The sequence below is a fragment of the Capra hircus genome, chromosome 4 (genome assembly GCF_001704415.2).
Source record: "Capra hircus breed San Clemente chromosome 4, ASM170441v1, whole genome shotgun sequence".
NCBI classification, from domain to species: domain Eukaryota; kingdom Metazoa; phylum Chordata; class Mammalia; order Artiodactyla; family Bovidae; genus Capra; species Capra hircus.
Window position 1 is genome coordinate 70,580,529 of NC_030811.1, and position 25,103 is coordinate 70,605,631.

The 25,103-nt window shown below is 38.2% G+C and overlaps 1 protein-coding gene across 2 annotated transcripts in view; it reads right to left on the reverse strand.

The window, feature by feature from the left end:
* The window catches only part of NME8 (NME/NM23 family member 8), a 37,068-nt gene continuing 13,276 nt past the window's right edge, over positions 1,312 to 25,103 (reverse strand). The window contains exons 6-16 of one of the 2 annotated variants that reach the window (XM_005679145.3): positions 24,934 to 25,000; positions 23,869 to 23,942; positions 22,363 to 22,455; positions 21,063 to 21,247; positions 14,685 to 14,857; positions 8,862 to 9,006; positions 8,078 to 8,185; positions 3,924 to 4,075; positions 3,202 to 3,346; positions 2,221 to 2,459; positions 1,312 to 1,580 (exon numbers count right to left, since the gene is read on the reverse strand). In XM_005679145.3, the coding sequence (XP_005679202.1) occupies positions 2,222 to 2,459; positions 3,202 to 3,346; positions 3,924 to 4,075; positions 8,078 to 8,185; positions 8,862 to 9,006; positions 14,685 to 14,857; positions 21,063 to 21,247; positions 22,363 to 22,455; positions 23,869 to 23,942; positions 24,934 to 25,000 (1,380 nt within the window). In that variant the 3' untranslated portion in view covers positions 1,312 to 1,580; position 2,221. Of the gene's footprint in view, positions 1,581 to 2,220; positions 2,460 to 3,201; positions 3,347 to 3,923; positions 4,076 to 6,812; positions 6,936 to 8,077; positions 8,186 to 8,861; positions 9,007 to 14,684; positions 14,858 to 21,062; positions 21,248 to 22,362; positions 22,456 to 23,868; positions 23,943 to 24,933; positions 25,001 to 25,103 lie in introns of those variants that run through there. The other variant, XM_005679146.1, reaches the window with a different exon arrangement.

Genomic DNA, 25,103 nt, shown 5'->3' on the forward strand with positions numbered 1-25,103 from the left:
CACAACAAGTGCTTTTCTCTTATTCCTCTTTCAGTCTTTATTTTTGGCTTTTGACAATTCAACTGTAATGTGGTAAAATTATAGCCAATTATCAAGTCTTGTGGGTGCAATGCAGCTTTCTAAAAATTCTCTGATTATTTCACTTATCACTAACTCACATTTCCACATTATTTTGTGTTGCTGTCAATTTTCACTTTGATCATTGCAGTGCCTTCTCTCTGGATAACTTCAATGTCTTTTTCCCTCTCTGTCACACATATGCATTTGCTCACTCTGTGCTTACCTCTAAGAATCCTAGAACACATATTCATTTTCTGTCTCCAGCCTTTAGAGTCTTAAGCTCCTTTAGGACAAGCACTGTGTATATACAGCCCTGCAACAGTGTCCAACAAAAGCCAAATAAATGATTCTTGAATGTCTGAAACATACCCACAATACTAGCCCCCTGAGAGTTATGATATAGTGACAGCATAAGAAAGAAACCAGCAAAATGTGAATATATGTGTGTAGTTGTGGTGGTGCTTTAGTCACTAAGCCACATCCAACTCTTGTGAGTCCATGGACTGCAGCCTACCAGGCTCCTCTGTCCATGGGATTTCCTAGGCAAGAATACCAGAGTGGGTTGCCATTTCCTTCTCCAGGGTATCTTCCCAACCCAGGGATTAAACCCAGGTCTCCTGCATTGCAGGTGGATTCTTTACCAATTGAGCCACCAAGGAAGCCCGTGTGTGTGTGTGTGTGTGTGTGTGTGTGTGTGTGTGTATAAAACACCTTTCTTGCTTCTTTACCTCTGATTTTGGAAATCCTACCCATTTTTCAAGATCTGTTTAATCCATTACCTTCTCCAGTTCCTACCCATCAAACGCACACCTATCAATTCAGCACTGAAATATACACTAATTAAAAATCCCCTATATTATTCATAATGTTTCCCTCATCACAAAAGGGGGGAAGGTATGTTGACATTAGATCTACACTATATTTCTAATAGACACTATAAACAGAATGTAATTCTACTCACCACCTGCTTCAGAGGCACTCATCACTGACATGCTTAATAATGTACAGATGGTAGTTACAATCAGACATTGTTTCTGTGATTTTGTCTCCTCATCATATTTGTATTTCCCTGAAGGTAACCTTAATTATTAGTTATTAACCAAGAACCCGTAGTTTTGTATTAACTAAGAACCCAGAGTTCAAGCAGATATACAATACATATTTTCCCAACATAAGTGGTCAAGGGTTGTACCATCATGCTTTGGTCTATAACTGAGCTGGACTAATGGAATGAGCTGCACTATGCCAGAATTTACCTTTATTTCTATGCATAATATATTAATACAGCATTCTTATATCTAGAGAAATCATAGCTTATCAATAATAGGAATCAATGTGCTTGCTCATCTCTCCCTGAGGAACCGGTCGGGTGTGAAGGGATTGCTCCATTTCACATTGCTTCTTCATTATGCTCTGGAGGCTGATTCTCAGTTTGGCTTGTCCAGGTGGGGACTGTACTCCACATTCAAGTCAGCAACCGGAGCCACATGGGTGTACATTAGTGAGCCTGCTCTTTGAAACTAAAGAAAGAAAGTAGATTTTATGGGGGGAAATTATCTGTCTTACACTCTTATCTCCCATATTGTCCAAGATGGAAAAGCTTTCAATCAACAACTAAGCAAGACTCAATTCACATACATTTTATGTGTCTTCCTCTTCCCAATAAGCACCTCTTCGCCAAAGAATAGAACTGGTTGCCTTTTATTCTATACTTTCTAACATTCTATTTTATTCCATGGTCACATAGTACCCACAGGTAGTTAATCGGCTCTAAGTTTCCAGACGCTTAAAGGATAGAGTTGAGGCTTCTGAATGAGACTTTGACCACTCAGAGTGAAGAAGTGGAGGGGAAGAAAGGAGAGAGACTGATGAGACTGAGTCATAGCAGATGGCACAGACACAGCTGGAGACCAGGGCTTGCAAACCCAGAGGTTTAAAACCAAGGCTGGCGAATCTGCAGAGGTCTCTCTTGCCCTACTGTCTCTCAGGTGCCTGGCATCTACACGGCTCCCAGGCTGCTACAGACCTGCAGAGTGTGTCTGGCAGGAAATAAAGTTGATTCAGGAATATGGGGAGAACTCTGGTCTTTATGGACCAGCCTTGTCCTAGGTCCAGCCACTGTAATAAGGAGATATAATAATAATTCAAGAGGTACTGTACTTTAGTTTTCCTCCAGGTTCTCAGGAACAAAGTCTTCAAACATGCTACTAATTGTCTCCATTGCCTCCTCCATATCAGATGGTCCATGGACAGCATTTTTCAAAATATTTTCTCCAAATTGGGCTCGAATAGAATCTGGGGACAATAGTCTTGCTTCCTCTGGGTCTGTGGGACCCATCAATCGTCTCCAGTCTGAAACAGCATTCCACTTGGTCAGAATCATGACCAGAGATGTACCCCTGCAAACAAGAATGCTTTCAGGAGACTTGGACTATTGGTAACTATAGAGGCCGAATACACAGCTAAAGACAGAATGCCACAGCTTCATCCAGAGAGCTCATCTTTATTCTTTGTCCTCATCAGTGTGATTTTTCTACTTTTTAAAAAAATTTTAATTTCTCCCGTACCCAATAGGTTTATTGGGATTTGTTTTTCTGGGTTTTTTGGCCATACTACATGGCTTGCTAGGTCTTTGTTACCTGACCAGGGATTGAACCCATGCCCTCTGCAGTGGAAGTACAGAGTCCTAATCATTGGACCACCAGGGAATTCCCTTTCAACAGGTTTTTTGTTCTAGAAGAATGTTGTTTTTTAATTCTAGGGATACATGCCAGATGCTATTCCAGTTACTTTCAATGTATCAATTATTTAGCCTTCACAACAGTACCAATGAGGTAGGTCCTATTAACATCCCCATTTTATGGATAAGTAAACTAAGGCAAAGATTAAATATGTTGGCAAAGCAGACATTTAAAAGCAGATAGCCTCTATATCTATGTGAAGACCTAAAGAAACAAAGAAAAACAGAGAAGGAAAAAAGGGAATTAGAATAAACATGAACTCCAAATATTACCAGGGTGCTTTTCTCATGAATTAGATTAGATAGAATGTTTTAATGAATTTTTCGTAGTTTTCAAAGTTTCTATAACAAACAGTTACTATGTGAAAAATGCAAAGAACTTTTTTGTATCTGAAACTTACTCAGCTAAAACACCCAAGACATCCTTATAAAACGCTTTTCTTTTTATTTTAAAATAAATTTTCTCTGCTTCCTCTTCAGTTAGGAGTATTTCTTTCATCTGTGTTATATCAAATCCAGTGTCCTTAATAACTTTCATGATATCCTCTAGGGAAAACAGATATTTGATAGTCTTGCAGATTGCCTCCATTTCTGTTCTGTTTTTAAGTAGATTGAAATAACTAAGGAAGGTCATAGTATCACTTGCATACAGTGGTTTTAAAAAACCAAAACTGTGCTAAACTAAACTGAAAAGGCACCAGAGGGACATTCAGAAGAACTTCAATATGTTAATGTAGATGTTCAGTTTCTGGGATCCATCTTTCCAGAAACAACCTGAAATGTCTAGTGGTCTATAAATGAGGAAACCTGTTTTTATGCCAAAAGTGAAGACATGTTTTCATCTCCACACTGCAAATGCCAAGGAACTTCTTGGATATAGAACTTCTAGATATAGATTGGAAGAGACAGCCAACCTGAACTCTTCTCACTAAACTAACAGGGCACCATTAAGGCGACTAAATAAAGGAAATCTGGTCAAAATCTCTCACAGCCTAAACTTGGAGCACTACCGCCTGATAATGAAGGTGCTCATTGCTTTATTCTTTCAACTTTTCTTTACTTTGCAAAATTTCACAGGACTTGAAGAAAAACATATACATTGGTTCTATATTTATATACTTACCTCTTTGTTCTTGTGTTACATGAGGTTTAATCAGTGCCACAGTGTGTTGAGGAGGAAAGAAATATTGTATTTCCCTTTCAGCAGCTTCTAGTGAATCACTTCCATACAACTGGTTGATAGGCAAACCTTCTATTGCAAATTGTGCGCATAAGCTTTGCAAAAGAAGTCCAGTCAAAAATTGATATAACGTATAAAATAACATAACACAATGTAAAACTTCATATTTGCATTCTACAAAAGGAAGTAATTTCAGAATGGCTTGGGGCATGCTATTACCTTTAAGCAGGTAGCAGTCATTAGGAAGAAAGGAGTTGAACATTTCAGTAATCATGATAATGGATACTGACAAATGTCAAAGATGCAATGAACACCCTTCAGTTCAGTTCAGTCGCTCAGTCGTGTCTGACTCTTTGCGACCCCATGAATCACAGCACGCCAGGCCTCCCTGTCCATCACCAACTCCCAGAGTTCACTCAGACTCACATCCATCGAGTCAGTGATGCCATCCGGCCATCTCATCCTCGGTCGACCCCTTCTCTTCCTGCCCCCAATCCCTCCCAGCATCAGAGTCTTTTCCAATGAGTCAACTCTTCGCATGAGGTGGCCAAAGTACTGGAGTTTCAGCTTTAGCATCATTCCTTCCAAAGAAATCCCAGGGCTGATCTCCTTCAGAATGGACTGGTTGGATCTACTAGCAGTCCAAGGGACTCTCAAGAGTCTTCTCCAACACCACAGTTCAAAAGCATCAATTCTTTGGCGCTCAGCCTTCTTCACAGTCCAACTCTCGCATCCATAGATGACCACTGGAAAAACCATAGCCTTGACTAGACGGACCTTAGTCAGCAAGGTAATGTCTCTGCTTTTGAATATGCTATCTTGGTTGGGCATAACTTTTCTTCCAAGGAGTAAGCGTCTTTTAATTTCATGGCTACAATCACCATCTGCAGTGATTTTGGAGCCCCCAAAAATAAAGTCTGACACTGTTTCCACTGTTTGTCCCTCTATTTCCCATGGAGTGATGGGACCAGATGCCATGATCTTCGTTTTCTGAATGTTGAGGTTTAAGCCAACTTTTTCGCTCTCCTTTTTTACTTTCATCAAGAGGCTTTTTATTTCCTCTTCACTTTCTGCCATAAGGGTGGTGTCATCTGCATATCTGAGGTTATTGATATTTCTGGCAATCTTGATTCCAGCTTGTGTTTCTCCCAGTCCAGCCTTTCTCATGATGTACTCTGCATAGAAGTTAAATGAACACGCTGGTGCAGTGGAAAAGAACAGAATATAGAGTTCTGGTGGTACCACTTGCTAGCCACATGATACTGATCAACTATTTTCCTTGTCTACGCTTCAGTTGTCTCAAATACGAATACGATAATAAACCCAGTTTCAGAAGGAGTCTTTGAAGATGTAATCTGATGATGTGTTTGAAATTTATGGTGCATAGTAAGCTGTCAATAAATTCCTTCTCCTTCTTTAATCACTAAATAATATCAAGCACTAGAGATGGCATTTGACCTATTCCAAAGATACCAAATTATAAACACTGAATCCAGGACACATGGCAGCGGAACCCTCCAGGTAAGGAAAGCAGCAGTAAGAGAGGAGCATACCAAATGGCTTCGTGGAACAAGGCAGGAGTGACATTGATGGTAATGGGCAAGCCCTGCTGGGGTAGTTTATTCCAGTTCTGTTTTTGTATGATAGATGAATACATATCTCCAAAGTCAACCATTATTCCTCAGTGTTTTCCAGTTGCACCTTTTTCTTTCTGTCCCTCTGCCTATCTATTTTGCCTATCTATCTATTTTGCCAATGAAGTGATATTCATTGCTCATTAATTTTCTGCCCTTTAAACATAGCCCTGAGCAAGCAACCCACAAAATCCAGCCACAGCAAATAATCTCCCTTCCTGTTAACAGACTGACATCACTGGAAACTTGGCTTTCTGTCCTAAGTTTTAAGACCCCTTTCTTTCTCCGAGTTTCCCTTGTGGCTCAGCTGGTAAAATCTCTCTAATTTTTTCAGTGACCATTTCAGATTTCCTTATCTAACATGACCTTCCCATTCAGCACTTGGCTGCTCTCACATCTCTGATTTGAAAATATTTGTAGACTAAGAGCCTGTGATTGTCAAGGAGATTTGTACAATGAATGATATATCACCACAACTGACTCCATTCAATGCAGAGAACTACAAGCAGGCCCTCTATTAGGCTGTTAGACATGGTATTTGGAAAAAGTGTCTCTGTGTGTGTGTGTGTGTGTGTGTGTGTGTGTGTGTGTGTGTGTGTGCGCATGTAAGGATAGGAGAGAAGGATTGCTGTGTTTCTCTTGTATGCAAGTGACCATATTTCAGATTAAGCAATGGAGAGTAAAGAGTCTGATGCCCAAGTGCAGGAGTTATTTCTAAGGCAACTTAAAAAAGGAGGCAATCAAAAATAATGGCTAAGAATCATTGTGAACTTGTGGCAACATTAGGGGTCATAAGGGCTTACGATTTAAATTCTCACTATAATAGTGGGGAGAAGAGGGGCAGTTACTGAGTGCCTTCACCTGGAGAAAATGTCTCTGTGCTGGTATGTAGCCTCCACACTTGGAGCCAGAATTTCTAGAAGAGTGTGCTTACATGTATAGGCCAGGTATTGATAAGGATTCTTCTCTCTGATGCCATGTATTGCATTCTCTGCTACATTTCATTAAGAGGTTCTATGGCACCCTGCTCTTACCACGTAAAGAGTGTCCAAGCCATATTATCCTTTACAGTAATTTCCTGGCACAGGAACAAAGGCATAAGAGAGGAGGGTCAAAAGAGTGCAAAATGCCTCCTTCAGGACAAGTCCAACTCAAGATTTTCTACCCCGAAGAAAACACTTCAACTTTATATACATGATGTTTCATAAGTCCTGTTATTTGTTGTGGTAGCATGGATGCAAACATTTCCTGTGTTTGATAAAGCGTCTTTATTCTCGCTCACTTGAAGGAGGGCTTTTCTTCCCCTGAATTCAATCCTGCTCTGAAATTAGCACAAAGAATTTAGGTGAATTGCAAGACAGTTTGTTTCCATCAGCTGCATGCCAAGAACAGAGATGAATGAGATGTTATCTCCTTCCCTCAGCTGAGACCAAGCCCAGCAGCTAAGATCAAAATATATTTTTTAAAGTGCCTAGGTAACAGGTATTAGATAGCATGTTAAAAAACAGAGACATTATTTTGCCAACAAAGGTCCATCTAGTCAAGGCTATGGTTTTTCCAGTAGTCATGTATGGATGTGAGAGTTGGACTATAAAGAAAGCTGAGCAAAGAAGAATGGATGCTTTTGAACTGTGGTGTTGGAGAAGACTCTTGAGAGTCCCTTGAACTGCAAGGAGATCCAACCAGTCCATCCTAAAGGAGATCAATCCTGGATGTTCATTGGAAGGACTGATGTTGAAGCTGGAACTCCAATACTTGGCCACCTGATGCGAAGAACTGACTCACTGGAAAAGACCCTGATACTGGGAAAGATTGAGGGCAGGAGTAGGGGACGACAGAGGATAAGATGGTTAGATGGCATCACCGACTCAATGGACATGAGTTTGGGTGAACTCTGGGAGTTGGTGATGGACAGGGAGGCCTGGCATGCTGCGGTTCATGGGGTCACAGAGTCAGACAAGACTGAGCGACTGAACTGAACTAGGTAACAGGTAACATGCCAGGTTTTGAGCTGATTACAAAATTCTAAGACTCATCAGTAAATTACTTTGTAAATGTTCCCACCAAATTGTAGACTACATACTAAGTTAGTCATCGTTGTCTTAAAACTCCTATATCAATTAAACAACCTACAGGACTATCATGCCCTTCTCAAAAGAATTTCTCCTAAACAGTGCATGGGGCAGGTATTTCTGCCAAGATACAGACTTCTGGCTGGGTAGCTACCACTTATTTTCAGCCCCAAACAAAGCAGCTTACAACATTCTCTTGCAAAGCCTTGGCCATATTCAGGTTGGCACTGGGCTGGGCTTTCAGTCATGAATAGCCCCCTCCTTACCCAGCAAAAGGAGCATTCCTGAGAACCTACTTTGGATGACAGCTGTAGTTCCTGTACCCTATATCCAAAAGGAAATCAAAATGGCTCCCATGAAAAAATCTGGGGACCCATGACATGAATCGTACCTCTCTGGAATATATTCTTTGGCTTCTTCAACACTGCTTGGTCCAATTAACTGTTTCCAGTATGCTAAACCATTTTCTCTTACTAAAACAAGGGCTAGAGATGGACCACTGTTAGAAAAGAAAAAGTTAATGAAACTATGGCTTGTAGCTAATTATAGATAAATAATGCAAGTGTATTTGTTAGATAAAAATAGTAAAATAGCCCTTTTTACTAAGAGTATGAAATTAATTTCTGCTGATGTACTCTCAAGAGTATATTCATCAAAGAAAGGAAGCAGAGAAAGGAAGGGAAAAGAAGGGCCTTGGTTCTGATCGAGTGGTCTAGGGACAATTACAGGTATTGTCCCCATGCCCCTGCTGATTTATATTATACACGCTTGCTGGCTTTCTGGTCTGGCTGCTGTTTCATTTATTCTGATAGAAACCTGACAGGTTTCTAGCATCCCATTCATCTCCCTGGACTAGTGATCTTCAGGGTTACCAAAACCCTTGAGAGTCAGTCATAGCTGTCTACTTGGACTTGATGATGCTGCACAAACTGGCTATGCAGTTCAACTCAGCTAGACTCCAGAGGCTTCACTGGGAACTTGCATTGCTCTAACAACATTCCAGGGGGATCACAGAAGACACGTGCTTGAGCAGGGAATCAAAATGGAAGTAACATTGGCAAAGAGCCGGCTCAGCGCCTCTTTACAGAACTGAGAGGTTTGGCAACTTGAATAGAAAGCAGGGTTAAAAGAAGGCTAAATGATTCAAACATAAATCAACCTGAATTCTATTTTACCTGGTCATGTTTTCTATAACGTTTCTAAAATAATCTTTATTTTCATATTCTTTGCACAGTGTTTTTGCTTCTTCTTCTGATAATACTATCTGTCTTTGCAGCAGTATTTTAAAGCCTTCATCTTGAATTTTATTCAAAACATCCTCTAAATAAAAAGTCACAGAAGTTTTAAAGGGCTAGGTTATTGATTATACACACAATACAGACTATATGATCATAAGGACATAGAATGTATTTCATTCTCATATGAAATTTAAGTTTACAAAAATAGATTATTCGATTTTTAATTTAAGGTGAACAGTATTCTTAACATGTCAAATTTATGATGCCATTTCCAGTTCTTCAGTGAACCAAACTCTATAGATCTGGGAATGGGGGATTTATTTTTAAAAATGTGTACGGGCAGATAAGTTTTATTTCATACATACAGGTGATACACTGACATTCTCAGATACGGTAGGGCTCTAGGGCTGGGCTTCCCTGATAGCTCAGTTGGTCAAGAATCCGCCTGCAGAGCAGGAGACCCCAGCTCGATTCCTGAGTTGGGAAGATCCGCTAGAGAAGGGATATGCTACCCACTCCAATATTCTTGGGCTTCCCTTGTGGCTCAGCTGGTAAAGAATCTGCCTGCAATGCAGGAGACCTGGGTTTGATCCCTGGGTTGGGAAGATCCCCTGGAGAAGAGAAAGGCTCCCCACTCCAGTATTCTGGCCTGGAGAATTCCAAGGACTGTAAAGTCCACGGGGTCACAGAGAGTCAGACATGACTGAGCGACTGTCACTTTCAGAAGACAAAATAACTAAGTACATATCTTTTTTTAATGTGCTTAAATATAGGCTCTAGATAACTGAAAGATGAAATATAGTTGAGTAAAAAGTGGGAAACTAATGGACCTAAGAACTGTGAAAAGCATGAAAACTGGTTTGTATAATAACAATTCTAAATACATCCACTGTACACCTGTTTATAAAAAAATTATAAATTTCAAAATATGCCATCAAAAGACATGTCATTGGATTACATTCAAAATCTTTTTGCACCATGTGGCAGATAGAAATATTTTAGAGTATAGAGATTTTTGCCTAAAATCTAAAGCAAACATCATAATTAAAATCACTGGAGGCATTAAAAGCAGTCAGGGGTAGAAGAAAGGCAAAATGTTATCATACCAGCCTTTAATTATTTAATAGTTATTCTGGAAGTACTAAGCCATACATAAAAATAACAAAATTGAACAAAATGGATAACAGTGTTTGCACATTTGCTGCTTGGAAAATTTAGGAGTATTTTTAAAAGGTTAATAGTATTAAATACATAATTCAGTAAGGGAGTCAGTAAGTAAAAAATTACAGAAGCCACTATCTTTCTTACATAGAAAATAAGTTTGGGGAGGAAGTGTCGTTCACTATGGGATTAAAAACTAGGAATAATGCTGGAAAGAAATAGCCGGCACTAAAACAACAACTGTGAACAGCTTACCTTTTGTTGAGTGAATACTTTAGAGCAAAGAACATTACATATATTCCCATATTTAGTTGAAAAATAAGGTAACAAGAACTATAATGAAGAAAACTATTATATCTGAATAAAAGATGTAATAGATGAGTTGAATAGAGGTACATTATATTTCTTGAAAATACATGAGAATATGGTGAAGATGTCTGTTTTCTTCAAGTTTAATAATCCACACAGACTTTGCTGTAGAATATCTTGGGGTGACCCAGAATAATTAAATATCAATAAAGGTCAACATTTATTTAAAGAGTGATGAATTACCATTTACTACCAAATGGCAAACATTGTAAACATGAAATAATCAAAAACTGAGGTGAGAGTTGAGCAAGAGGGAGAGGGATAGTGATGAGACTAACCAACTTCAAATTTTGTTTTTTCCCCCTTTTTAATTAATACCTTTGTGCCATCCTTAAATGTCAGTATGGTTTGCATATCACAATAGCAATATGTTATGACACTAACAGCTGTCACCAAAATTCTTTGTAGGAGAAAACTGTATTTGTTTGGGAAAAATTATTTCAACAAATTATTGAGTAGAAGGTGAGATCTTTGCAACTTGGTTGGAGGTAGATTTGCTTTGCTCAGAAAAACTGAAAAAACTGTATGTGTTTCCCAGGAACAAGAGTCAGGATTTCAGGGGCAATCCAAACCAGGTGACCAGTGTGGAAGCAGAAACTGCTAAATACTACTAAGAGCTATGAAGAGAACACAGGCCATTTGAAAATGAGAGCTGGCAATTTGGAGGTCGCTGGTGAACTTGACCAGGGTAGTTCTGACAGAAGCTCAATTGGAGGGGGTTCAGGAGTGGGTGAGGGTCAAGAAGGCGATTCACAGCACAGACAACTCCTTGAGAGTGTCCATTGCAGACAAGTAAAGAAATGGGGTGTCAGCTGAGGGGGCGGAGGATACAAGGCAGTTTTTCAGATTTTGTTTTTATTTCATTGAATTTTGTTTATTATTATGTTGGACCATGTTTTTGTGCTAACAGGGAAAACTCAGTAGCAAGAGAGAAAGTGATGTTGCCAGAAAATAAGGGACATTTTCGAGTGTGAAACACTCAAGAAAGCAGGTAGAAATGGCATACATAGACCAAGAAAAGAGCTGGCCTTTGATAGATCATGTCCACAGCAGGGTTGCCTCTTCTCCTCTCAGCCAATAACACTGCTTCTTATTTACAGAGAAACCAAGTAACAGAAGACAAACCCCTCAACTTCCTGCCACAAACCTATAAACTGGATCTGTGTCTATCCAGCCTCTTTCTCTCTTGTTACATAGAATAAAAATCTCTTCTCAGCCCAATCCTATACATCTGCTACAGAAATTATTTCCTCCTGACTCTCAGTGACCTTGCCCTGTCCTAATCTTTTCTGTCTTTCTTATAACTTCAACTGCTTGGTTCCTTCCCATGAGCATTAATCTACAGTCAGATTTTTCCAATCTCAAAATAACATTTACAAATCTGTCAAATATTACTTCTTTAATTCTGAATTGTTCTCACTTCTTTGTATATAATCTCTCACCCCAGTTTTGAGACTGACTTTGGTGGCCAGTACTACACTCAAACTATTCAAGATTCTCCTTTTCCTGGCTAATTCAAACTTGACTTTTTAGTCTCTGCATAAACAGTGCTTTTTCCATGAAGTATTATGCAACTGTCCCTGGTTAATTAAGCCATACTTATCTTTCCACTCAATAATGGGCTGAATATCCTGTTTGATATCCAGTGAGGCATCTCTTATCATAGCGCTTTCCACACTCAGCTGTTATTATTAATTAGATGTATTTTGCTTTAGCAGTACATGTACAGGCTTCAACAGTACATGAACTGTGAACTGCTAGATGTGCAAGATGGATTTAGAAAAGGCAGAGGAACCAGAGATCAAGTTGCCAACATCCGCTGGATCATAGAAAAAGCAAGAGAATTCCAGAAAAAAACTCTACTTCTGCTTTATTAATTATGCCAAAGCCTTTGACTGTGTAGATCACAGGAAACTGTGGAAAATTCTTCAACAGATGGGGATAACAGACCACCTTACCTGCCTCCTGAGAAACCTGTTTGCAGGTCAAGAAGCAACAATTAGAACCAGACATGGAACAATGGACTAGTTCCAAATTGGGAAAAGAGTGCATCAAGGCTATATATTGTCACCTCGCTTATTCAACTTATATGCAGAGTACATCATGCAAAATGCTGGGCTGGATGAAACAAAATCTGGAATCAAGATTCCCAGGAGAAACATTAATAACCTCAGATATGCAGATGATACCATGCTTATGGCAGAAAGTGAAGAGGAACTAAAGAGCCTCTTGATGAAAGTGAAAGAGGAGGGTGAAAAAGTTGGCTTAAAACTCAACATTCAGAAAACTAAGATCATGGCATCTGATCCCATCTCTTCATGGCAAATAGATGGGGACACAATGGAAACAGTGAGAGAGTTTATTTTCTTGGGCTCCAAAATCACTGCAAATGGTGACTGCAGCCATGAAATTAAAAGATGCTTGCTCCTTGGAAGAAAAGCTATGACCAACCTAGACAGCATATTAAAAAGCAGAGACATTACTTTGCCAAAAAAGTCCAAAAAAGCTATGGTTTTTCCAGTAGTCATGTATGGATGTGAGAGTTGGACTAATTTACTGGTAAATTCCAGTAAAGATTTTAAAAAGATGCAATATCAATTCTACACCATCTCTTCCAGAAAACAGTGACTGCATTTATCCATTACCCTAATACCAAAACCAGATAAAGACATTACAAGAAAGTCCCCAACAAAATATAAAAAATTCAAACCCAGCAATATGTTAAAAAGGACAGTAAAAGACAATAAACAACAACCAAGTATAGTTTATCTGGAGAATGCAAGGCTGGTTAAATATTTAAAAATCAAAATAATTGCCATATTATTAAACTCAAGGGAAAAATATCAGTAGATACAGGAAAATCTTTTTGAGAAACTATAACATCCATTCATGATTTTTTTAAAAAAATACCTCCCCAAACTAGGAGTAGGTGAGAATTTCCTTAATCTAAATAAAAGGCATATAAAGCTAACATGACACTTAATGGTAAAAGACTTAATGCTTTCACTGTAAGATCAGGAGCAAGGTAACTTGTGTACTCTCATCTCTCTTATTATTCAACATCATGCAGGAAGTTCCACCAGTACAATAAGGCAAGCAAAAGAAATAAAACGTGCACATATTAAAAAGAAAGAGGCAAAACTGTCTCAATTTTTAGATATTATTGTCTACATCAGTGGTTCTCAGTCCTTCAAAGTGCACTTAACAATGTTTGGAGATGTGTTTTGATTTTCACAACAAGGAGTTGAGGGGATGCTACTGACATGAAGTGAGGAGAGGCCAAAGATGTCGCTGAACATTTTCCAATGCTTGTGACGCAGCACCCTCAACAGCTACCTAGCCCAAAAGGTACGTAGGTCTGATGTGCAGAAATCCTGTGCTGTGCTGTGCTAAGTCACTTCAGTCATGTCCTACTCTTTGTGACCTTATGAACTGTAGCCTGCCAGGCTCCTCTGTCCATGGGATTCTGCAGGCAAAAAGACTGGAGTGGGTTGCCTTGCCCTACTCCATGGGATCTTCCCGGCCCTCCTCTCTTATGTGTCCTGCATTGGCAGGCAGGTTCCTAACCACTCATGCCACCTGAAAAGCCCTCAGAAACCCTAATAACAGAAATTCTCAAGGAAATGATGTCCTAGAACTAAGTAGTTTAGCAAGGCAGAGAATATGAGGTCAACATACAAGTATCAATTTATTTCCATACACTGGATATAAAAAAGAATTAATAGTGTTACTTTATAGTTTCTGTTCTTGCTCTGCCAATATTCACTCTATTCTGTGAGGTTCAAAATAGCCAGCACCTTTTAAGAGTTAGGTACTTTATGTTTTCTCATTTTAACCTTCTGAATTTAAACATGAAAAAAGATTTGGTAAAGTATATTTTTTTCAAATCACACTATTAATAAGAGGTTTACCTAAGTGTTGAACTTAGGCATTTCAGACATGAATACTTCTAATCTTTATTATAATAACTATAATAATAATTATATATAATAATAATTCTTGTGTGTTAAATCTACCCTAACAAATTCCTAGGTTAGAAAGCACTTTCTGAACTTTTTAACTATAAAATTGTTTTATTCTATTTATTGAGAAATTAGTAAATTAGTGTCAATTAAATTTCTTACTTCAAGTGCTTTTTCTTGAATGTTCAATTTTAAACTAATATATTTTAATATTATTATTCAAATCATGCGCACAATGTAGGTAAATAATTTATACTTTATTTCTTACCTGTTCTTTCATTAAAGAGGGCTGGTCGAAGTAATGCCAGTATCTTTTCAAATTTTATGCCTCTAATTTTTTTAAAATCAGGGATTAAGACATCGATAAACTTAGTATTAGTTATATTCTCTTCAACATCACAAAACTGAGATATTTGTTGTATTTCCAGATATTGTTGTAAACTGTTGAAATCCAAAACATAATTATAAACTGAAGCTTAATAATTATGCCAGAAAATTAAAACTGATAATATATCCTCACAAATAATTTAATTTTAATAAAACAAATGAATATTGAACTTCACATAAAGATGTTACATCTCTATTACATCAAAGAATGTATTTAATTCCATTTTTATTGAACCAACACAAAAATCAATTACATGAAATCACATATGTTTGATTTCATGAGAGGATATTAAAGGCACCAAAATAAAGTATGTTTAAAAATTTTTTTTTTCTTCTATGTAAAGCAATCCAGACAGTTTCTAATTTTCCTTATAGTCTTGTCTTTGAATCTAGGCTAATTTAGGAGCACATTTCATGTTTTCAAATAGGTAAGATGTTTTCTATTTGAAATTTATTATTTATTTATTTCCAACTTTATTGGATTATAATCAGGAAATGTATGTAGTAAGATTTTAATTTTTAAAAATTTGTTTAGGTTTTCTTTGTAAACAAAGCAAATTTACTTGTGGGATTTAAGGTTATACATATTCATATTTCATATATTTTAGATCATTTATTATACACAATTATGGAATACATATTTGCCATTCATATATATCCTTGCTTTTTTCTCTGCTTTGTATTGAGATCTATGAGCATAATGTTACTTTTACCAGTTCTCCTTATTATCTTTCTAATACTTATATTTTTATTATGTCATCTGTGTGGTTTCAGGAATAAAGTTTTTGACCACTATATCTTCTTCACAAATGTTTTCTTTTACATCATGTCCTTCTTTATCAAGTTTAGCACTTTTAATATTCAATTCTAATTCTTTATTTTTTCTGGCTATTTTGTTGCCATCTCTTAATTTTTTTATTTTATATAGATTTAGATTACTGTGATACTGAATGGTTTGCCTTGGAAATGAACAGAGATCATCCTGTCGTTTTTGAGACTGCACCCAACTACTGCATTTCAGGTTCTTTTGTTGACTATGAGGGCTACTTCATTTCTTCTAAGGGATTCTTGCCCACAGTTGTAGATATAACGGTCATCTGAATTAAATTCACCCATTCTGGTCTATTTTAGTTCACTGATCCCTAAACTGTCAATATTTACTCTTGCCATCTCCCATTTGACCACTTCCAATTTACCTTGATTCATGGAGCTAACATTTCAAGTTCCTATGCAGTATTGTTCTTTATAGCATCAGACTTTACTTTTATCACCAGACATATCCACAACTGGGTGTTGTTTCCACTTTGGCTCACCCTCTTCAGTCCTTCTGAAGCTATTTCTTCTCCCTTCTCCAGTAGAATATGGGATGCCTAACAACCTGGGGAGTTCATCTTTCAGTGTCATATCTTTCTGCCTTTTCATACTGTTCATACAGTTCTCAGGCAAGAATGCTGAAGTGGTTTGCCATTCTGTTCTCCAGTGGACCATGTTTTGTCAGAACTCTCCACCATGACCCATTGTCTTGGGTGGCTCTACACGGCATGGCTCATAGTTTCATCGAGTTAGACAAGGCTGTGACCCATGTGATCAGAAAAACCCTATACAGTCAGCAAAAACAAGACCAGGAGCTGACTGTGGCTCAGATCATGAACTCCTTATTGAAAAATTCAGACTTAAATTGAAGAAAGTAGGGAAAACCACTAGGCCATTCAAGTATGACCTAAATCAAATCCTTTATGATTATACAGTAGAAGTGACAAAGATTCAGGGGATTAGATCTGATAGACAGAGTGCCTGAGGAACTATGGGCAGAGGTTCATAACATTGTAATGAGGCAGTGATCAAAACCATCCCCAAGAACAAGAAATGTAAAAAGGCAAAATGGTTGTCTGAGGTGGCCTTACAAATAGCTGAGAAAAAGAGAAGTGAAAGGGAAAGGAGAAAAGGAAAGATATACCCATCTGACTGCAGAGTTCCAAAGAATAGCAAGGAGAGATAAGAAAGCCTTCTTCAGTGATCAATGCAAAGAAATAGAGGAAAACAATAGAATGGGAAAGACTAGAGATCTCATGAAGAAAATTAGATACCAAGGGAACATTTTCATGCAAAGATGGGCACAATAAAGGACAGAAACAGTGTGGACCTAACAGAAGCAGAAGATATTAATAAGAGATGGCAAGAATACACAGAAGAACTATAGAGAAAAGTTCTTAATGATGCGGATAACTGCAATGGTGTGATCACTCACCTAGAGCCAAACATCCTGGAGTATGAAGTCAAGTGGGCCTTTGGAAGCAACACTACAAACAAAGCTAGTGGAGGTGATAGAATTCCAGCTGAGCTATTTCAAATCCTAAAAGAGGATGCTGTGAAAGTGCTGCACTCAATATACCAGCAAATTTGGAAAACTCAGCAGTGGCCACAAGACTGGAAAAGGTGTTTTCATTTCAATCCCAAAGAAAGGCAATGCCAAAGAACGCTCAAACTACCACACAATTGCACTCATCTCACATGCCAGCAAAGCAATGCTCAAAATTCTCCAAGTCTTCAACAGTACGTGAACTGAGAACTTCCAGATGTTCAAGTGGATTTAGAAAAGGCAGAGGAACCAGAGATCAAATTCCCAGCATCTGTTGGATCATAGAAAAAGCAAGAGAATTCCAGAAGAACATCTACTTCTGCTTCATTGATTACATTAAAGCCTTTGGCTGTGTGGATACCACAAACTGGAAAATTCTTAAAGAGATGGGAATACCAGATCACTGTACCTGCCTCCCGAAAAACCTGTAGGCAGGTCAAGAAGCAACAATTAGAATTTGCTGTGGAACAACAGACTGGTTCAAAATTGGGAAAGGAGTGCATGTAGGCTATATATTGTCACCCTGCTTATTCAACTTATATACAAAGTACATCATGCATAATGCTAGGCTGGATGAAGCACAAGCTGGAATAGAGATTCCCAGGAGAAACTTCAATAACCTCAGATATGCACATACCACCACCCTTATGGCAGAAAGCGAAGAGGAACTAAAGAGCCTCTTGATGAAAGTGAAAGAGGAGAGTGAAAATGTTGGCTTAAAACTCAACATTTAAAAAACTAACATCATGACATCTGGTCCCATCACTTCATGGCAAATAGGTGGGGACACAATGGAAACAGTGAGAGAGTTTATTTTGGGCAGCTCCAAAATCACTGCAGATGGTAACTGCAGCCATGAAATTAAAAGATGCTTGCTCCTTGGAAGAAAAGCTGTGACCAAGCTAGACAGCATATTAAAAAGCAGAGACATTACTTTGCTGACAAAGGTCCACCCAGTCAAAGCTCTGGTTTTTCCAGTAGTCATATATGAATGTGAGAGTTGGACCATAAGGAAGGCTGAGTGCCAAAGATCTGATGCTTTTGAACTGTGGTGTTGGAGAAGACTCTTGAGAGTCCCTTGGACAGCAAGATCAAACCAGTCAATCCTAAGGGAAATCAATCCTGAACACATTGGAAGGACTGATGCTGAAGGTGAAGCTCCAATACTTTGGCCACCTGATGCAAAGAGCTGACTCATTAGAAAAGACCCTGATGCTGGGAAAGATTGAAGGAAGAAGGAGAAGGGAATGACATAGGACAAGATGGTTGGATGGCATCACCTACTCGATGGACATGAGTTTGAGCAAGCTCCTGGAGATGGTGAAGGACACACCCAAGTGACTGAACAACAACAAAGAAGCAGAATATAGATGAGTACCATTTTTTAAAACTTTTTATTTTGAAAAATGTAAATTGACAGATTCATCAACTGTCAGCATTTTGTCACATTTGTTCTCTCTCTCTTATCCCTACACCCCCATTCAAGAGTGGTGTGTGTGTGTGTGTGTGTGTGTGTGTGTGTATTTTGACTTAATCGTTTAAGAATTGGCTGCAGATATTTTCACCATTCACCCTCCTAAATATCCGAGGGAAGTTTACACTGTTGTAAGAGTATTATCTTATGAACAATCCATATTCAAATTTCAGCAGTTTTATTATACTGTCCTGTCTATAGTGCATACATGCATGCTAAGTTGCTTTAGTCATGTCTGACTCTTTGCAACGCCATGGACTATAGCCAGAGAGGCTCCTCTGTCCATGGCATCCTCCAAGCAAGAATGTTAGCTTGGGTTGCCTTGCCTTCCTCCAAGGGATCTTCCCAACCCAGGGATAGTACATACATCTCCTGCATTGCAGGCAGATTCTTTGAGCTCAGATTCGCTGAGCCAGTGGGGAAACCACCTATCTATAGTAATTTTTCCTAATTTTGGATCATATATTGCATGCAGTCGCCCTAAGCCCCAGTCTCCTTCAACCTCTAACAAATGCCTCAGCCCTTCTTGTCTTTCATGATACTGATATTTTGAAGACTCCAGGCCAGTCCTCATTTTGGAAGGTTTCAAACTATGGAATGGCCCCATAGTTTTCTATTACATTCTGGGTATGATACTCTATAGGAATATCACATCAGTGGTGCTGTATCCTTCTTGAAACATCACAACAGGAGGTACACAATGTCAGTTTTTCCCATAACTGGGAAATTATAATAACATAGTCAAAGTGGAACCCCCAGTTTTCACCACTGAAAAGCAACAATTTTCACTTTATAAATAATAGCCTTATTATTTATTTATCCTTATTATTTGAAAGGGCACTATTGGAAAATCTATATATTATTCATACAATGGATTTAGCACTCATTGATGATTCCTGTCTGCATTAATTATCATTAGGTAGTTTTTAATTTTTTTATCTTAATCTGGTAATCTCTGTATTTGATGGGATAGCTAATCTTTTCATATTTAGTATAGCAGTCATATATCTGGCTATAAAAATTTATATATACTTTTTATTCTACATAAGAATTTCTGTCCTTGATCCTTTAGGTTTTGAATCTATTTTAAAAATGGCAGGTGGAAGTTCACAGCACCTGTTAGGCCATGTCTGCAGAATAAGATCTGTGAAAACTGATTCCCAGGAAAATATGCTCCCTAACCCACAACTTCATGCTGCCTGTTTAGGTTGATGCTTAGTATAAACACAGGCCAATATTAAAAAGAAAATGCTGCAAACTTTGCAAAACAACATTGACACATCTCACTCCACCTCTATCATGCCAAGTGCTTAAATTATCTTATTATGTGTGTATTGAACAACTGCTTCTGAAAGCTGGATGCAATAGACCCCGACCTGTACAACAGCACCAACAAACACTGACTCCTCCTCTGCCAGCTATGTTAACAGTGTTTCACAGAACACTTTAAAAAATGGCTCAAAAATTCTGGTATGAAACCTGGTATCTTGAGCCCAACATTTCCCACCCAAGCCTGCTCCCCAACCCCTAAGTATCATTTTCTCTTAAAACTAAAACAGTAACTCCTACTGTATACAAAGTCCTTTGTCAGCTCTTGATTTATCGTACCAGCCCCTCTATCTCACTTAAAACGGGGAATTAATGGTATTAGGGTCTCCCTGCTACATAAAAATTATGATATGGCTAGGAACCGGTGGATGGACCAACTAAAAAAAAAAAACCGCTACAATTTATTAATAAGATAACAAGGAGAGTTCTGGAGATGCTCAACCAGAACACGCAGTGGAGATGGGCTGCCTGGCAGGAGAAGACACACATTAGGAAGCCTCAGGACTCAGCTACTCGGAAGCTGCTCCTGCTCACCCACCTTTCTTTCAGACATGACTCTGACAACTCATGGGCTAAATGCTGGATTTTCTGAGTCTTCAGAGGACTAAAAGGCATAGATGGCAAGTGCGTAAACCCAACGTTCTGTAAGTGACTTACGTTCACTTTTGAATATTTACAAATTGTCAACAAAAGCTGTACAACTATTTAATTCTTAGCAATTTACCACCACTAACTGCCTTGAGTAAAAGGACAGAGGACATTTGCTGTCTCTAGGACCAGAGGAGGCAGAAGTAGAATGCGGAGAGACAGGAAAGGGGTCTGGTTTGGAAGGGACCAGCCTTGGTCCCATTCTAACCCTGGAGTCCAGGGCCATGATGCTAGGTTGGTGCATCCAGTGTTAAGAGAGACAAACAGGAATTTCTTCCCTTTCAAAACTGCTTGACATAAACTTTCAGGGCAACTCCGGCTTTGTTGATCATATAAAATTTTGGACTGAAAAGAATACCTGTAGCTTCGACATAAAGATGTTTGTCTTTAGATTTGAGATATCTGTACGTTATACTCTGTTACCTGCTAAAACATTGGAAACAAGCTACCTTTTCCTTTCCTTCATCCTCGAAGACTTGGCCATCTCCTGTTGGTCATCCCATGGTTCTTTAGATTCCGTCTCAGAATTAACTTCACTTTCATCCCAGGAAGGCTGTTTTTCCTTTCCTTGTGAAACAACTAGAATATAGCTTAGGTTCCTTGTCATAAAAGAAACAAAATCCTCAAAGTCAGGCTACAAAATAAAATAAAAATAATATTACTGGGCTCATGAAATGGATAGACTACAATGGTGACCCCTACCCAAGTCAAGGACCTCTTCCCCTTCGTGATTATTGGTCAAGAGAAAGTTACTCACAAGCCTCCTATTAACTAACACATCTCTGAGGGACAGAAGTTCACAGTTGGCAGGGACTGATCGTCAAGGCAGTCTAATAACAATCGTTAAACTACAAGATACTTCCAAATCAACTGGAGGGCTTGTTGAACACAGTTTTCTGGAGTCCAGTTCCAGACTTTATGATTCAGTAAATTTAGGGTGGGGCCCTGGAACTGGATTTTCTCACAAGTTTTTAGGTGATGCTGATGTTGCTGGTCCAACCCTTTTCCAGGGCCAAGAAAGATGGTCTGAGGGGTGCAGCTGGTTTACAAAGTGCTTTTCAGTAGAACTTTCTCTGATGACCAACATGCTCTGTGCTCTTCAGCATATGTAACCACAGGCAGCTGCTGAGCACCTGAAATATGGCTAGTGCCTCTGAGACTCTGAATTTTTAACTTTGTTTAACTGTAATGAATTTAAGTTCAAATGGCCACGTGTATCTAATGGCTACCATATTAGACAGTGAATTTCTAGAAGCTACATCTCCTGACACCCAAGCCATTGCACTTGCTAACACAAAGTCTTTACTGTATTACCCCAGACAAAAGAAAATTTTAAAAAATAGCTTGATGAAAAGGATTTACATGTAGGTAAAGAAAGGATGAAAGCTTTCCTATGAAGTTTATGACAAGGAGCCTTCAAACTGGGATCAGAATCTATAGGAAAGGTCTGGATACTCACTTCTTGGGGGCTAATGCACAGAGTCTTAGAGGACACATATCATAAAGAGATCTTTGCTCCAATAAAACACAATCAGAGCATCCATTTTTGCTTGGCTGCCTCTATGTCTACTGGAGCTTTCTCCAGTGTCATTCTCTTTGGATCAACCATGATATGGACACTGCCAAGGAAATCTGGAGCTTAGTTGGTTGGTCAGACTTATTCATTTGTTTTTTCTATAATGAGAATACTAAACTTAGAGGAATCCACTGTATTTGACACACAATGGATTTTTAAAAAAACTTTCTTACCTGGTCTACTATTTGACTATAGAAGTGCTTTACTTGTTCTTCAGTAAGCGGTTTCTTATCCTCTGCTTCTATGACAAATCCTGCCTTGATAATCTTCAATTAGAGAGCAAGGTCAGATTCAAATGGGTAGTGGGACCACAGGTAAAAGAAGTCAAGGACATTTGTTTCCTAGGCTTAACAAATCATCCAGATTTGAATGCATTACATGATGATGCCTCAACACAATCCATAAGGCACTAAGTTGCAAGAGGCCCAAAAATATGTAAACAGAGAAGGTTCTTTTCATGCTCCCCCACCTCAGTGTTTAAATTTTCATGGCTTGAAGGAGAGACTCCACACTACTTCTATTATCTAAGTGAACTGTTTTCAGATTTAAAAAAAAAAAGAACTAACTGAATTCCAAGGAAAGATATCACAGCTTTCTAAATTATTCAAAAAGACACACATTTATAAGCACTTTTAACCATTTATTTTCAAAATTATTGTAACTTTCTTAACTTTTCTTCAAGGATTACCTTTGTTAAATCTGTAACTCATAATCTAGTATATCTTACTGTGACAGCAACAAAAATATCCAAATTACAGGGAAGAAGAGAATTTAAAATTCAGCCATGATTTGTCTTAAAGTTTTTTAATTTAATGACAAATTGTGTGTATGTCACTCAAGTATAACAATGTATAAAATGGACCGTCTACTTTATTGTAGTTTAATCGATGCTGCTTTGGCTGAAGAAAGAATGCATGATGGGAAATTCATAATGAGACATCCAATCCCTCCTGACATAGCTTCCCATATGACCTCCTCTATTGCACATGCAGCATTCTTACAAATTTTATTATAATTTTGTTGTTTCAACACAAAATCTCTATTCAGGGGTCAGTAAACCATAGACCCTTCCACCACACTTGTTTAGAAACAAAGTTTACTAGAACCACGCGCCTTTGTTTATTTACTGTCTTGTTGCCTTCTCCAGATGATGGCAGAGTTAAACTTCTGTGACAGAGATCATATGCCCCATAAGCCTGAAAATAGTTACTATCTGGCTCTTTATAAGAGAAGTATGCTGACCTTTGGATTAGAATGCAATTTTCCTCCAAAAATTTTTTCTTTGGGCTCTAAATGCAAAACTTTAAATGCTTCTTTAAGTTATCATGTATCTAAAAGGACCATATATTTGTGACAACATCAGGAAATAATGCAAGCTAATGTGAGCTTATAGCAGGTTTGCAATGATGACAACTAAATACAAAGAATTTGTTATCATCCAACATAAGGATGGCAATTTTTATCTTTTATATTGGATACTAGGAGAGCGGAGTTATTTAAATAAGGATGTTGAGTAGGTTGAGCCTTTGTAAGACAAAACATCCAAAGCCTTTAGAGGTACCTAGTACCAGATGTTTTTATGTTCTAGTTTACTCTAAATGATAAGCTTGCCTCTACATTGAAAATTAAGGGATTTTTTTTACAATTAATTTAAACTATTATTGGGAAATATTACTTACTTTTTCTTTAATTTCTTGAACTTTTCTAGCAGCCACAGCATCAGGCTTGATAATAACAATAGTGTATATTTGGTCTAGGAAAAAACAATGGATGGATTTCATTTTCTTGGCACAAAGTCTAGATAACGAAGGATTTGACAATTGCAAGTGTAAACTACTAATGTCCAGTGAATTTTGTCCATCAACAGCTTTGTCCTTATGGCGTTGAAACTACCAAAGAGTTTCTGCTTAGAATCAAAGTATATTTCTTGTATTTGCATGCAGGAGAAACATTCACAGGAGTTTACAGTCAGAGGGCCAAAAAAAAGTGTAGGTGGGCACTAGTTATTTTAATTTTTTGGCCACATCTCATGGCTTGTGCGATCTTAGCTCCCCAGCTAGGGGTTGAATCCAGGCTCTCGGCAGTGACGATGTGAAGTCCTAACCACCGGACCACCAGGGAATTCCCAGCACTAGTTATTTTAATACAATTCACGTGCATTAGAATCACACCAATGATCCATCCAGCTCAGTATCACTAGTGGCTAGAGTTTCAGTGCAAGCAAACATTATAAACCAATGGCTTAACGGTCTATGAATTTGTCCACATTTATCTACACATTCTTATAACCAGTTTTTAGTGCAGAATAGCTCACCTAGCATGTTGTTTGCCTCTGATCCCTCCAGGGTATGAACACACATTCACACACTCACTCAAGACAATCCAATGATCCATAAAGTAAACTAGAAGTGCAGGTCATCAGGGAAGAAATTATTACAAGTTTTGGAAAGATGATGAAAGATAAAGTAGGAGGAAACTACTGTCCAGATTACTCACAGGGGACAGAAGCCCCTGGTCAAATGTAATCTCTGAAAGACTCCAGGCATAGAGACTGAAGGCAAGGCAAGGGGAGCAAAAGAGATTGCTTTTTAAGAGCTGACTCTGGTATTGCACAAATCATCATTAATCCTACCAGTCTTTATCAATTAACATTGATGTCATTACAAGGTTTTTGCTGCAAGTGATGCTGTAATGAACATTATTCATGTACACAAATCCTATTACTTTAAAGTAAATTTACTTGCCAACGGTTTCATGGCTTAGTTCCCCAGCATCCTCTGAATCTGAGTCTGCAAACACAATTTCATGATACTGTGAAAAAGGAAAGCAAATAAAACAGTTATATTTTAATATGATAGTGAGAGAGTTTTTAGAAATTTTGTTTCTAGTAAATATGTATAATCAAAGGGATAGA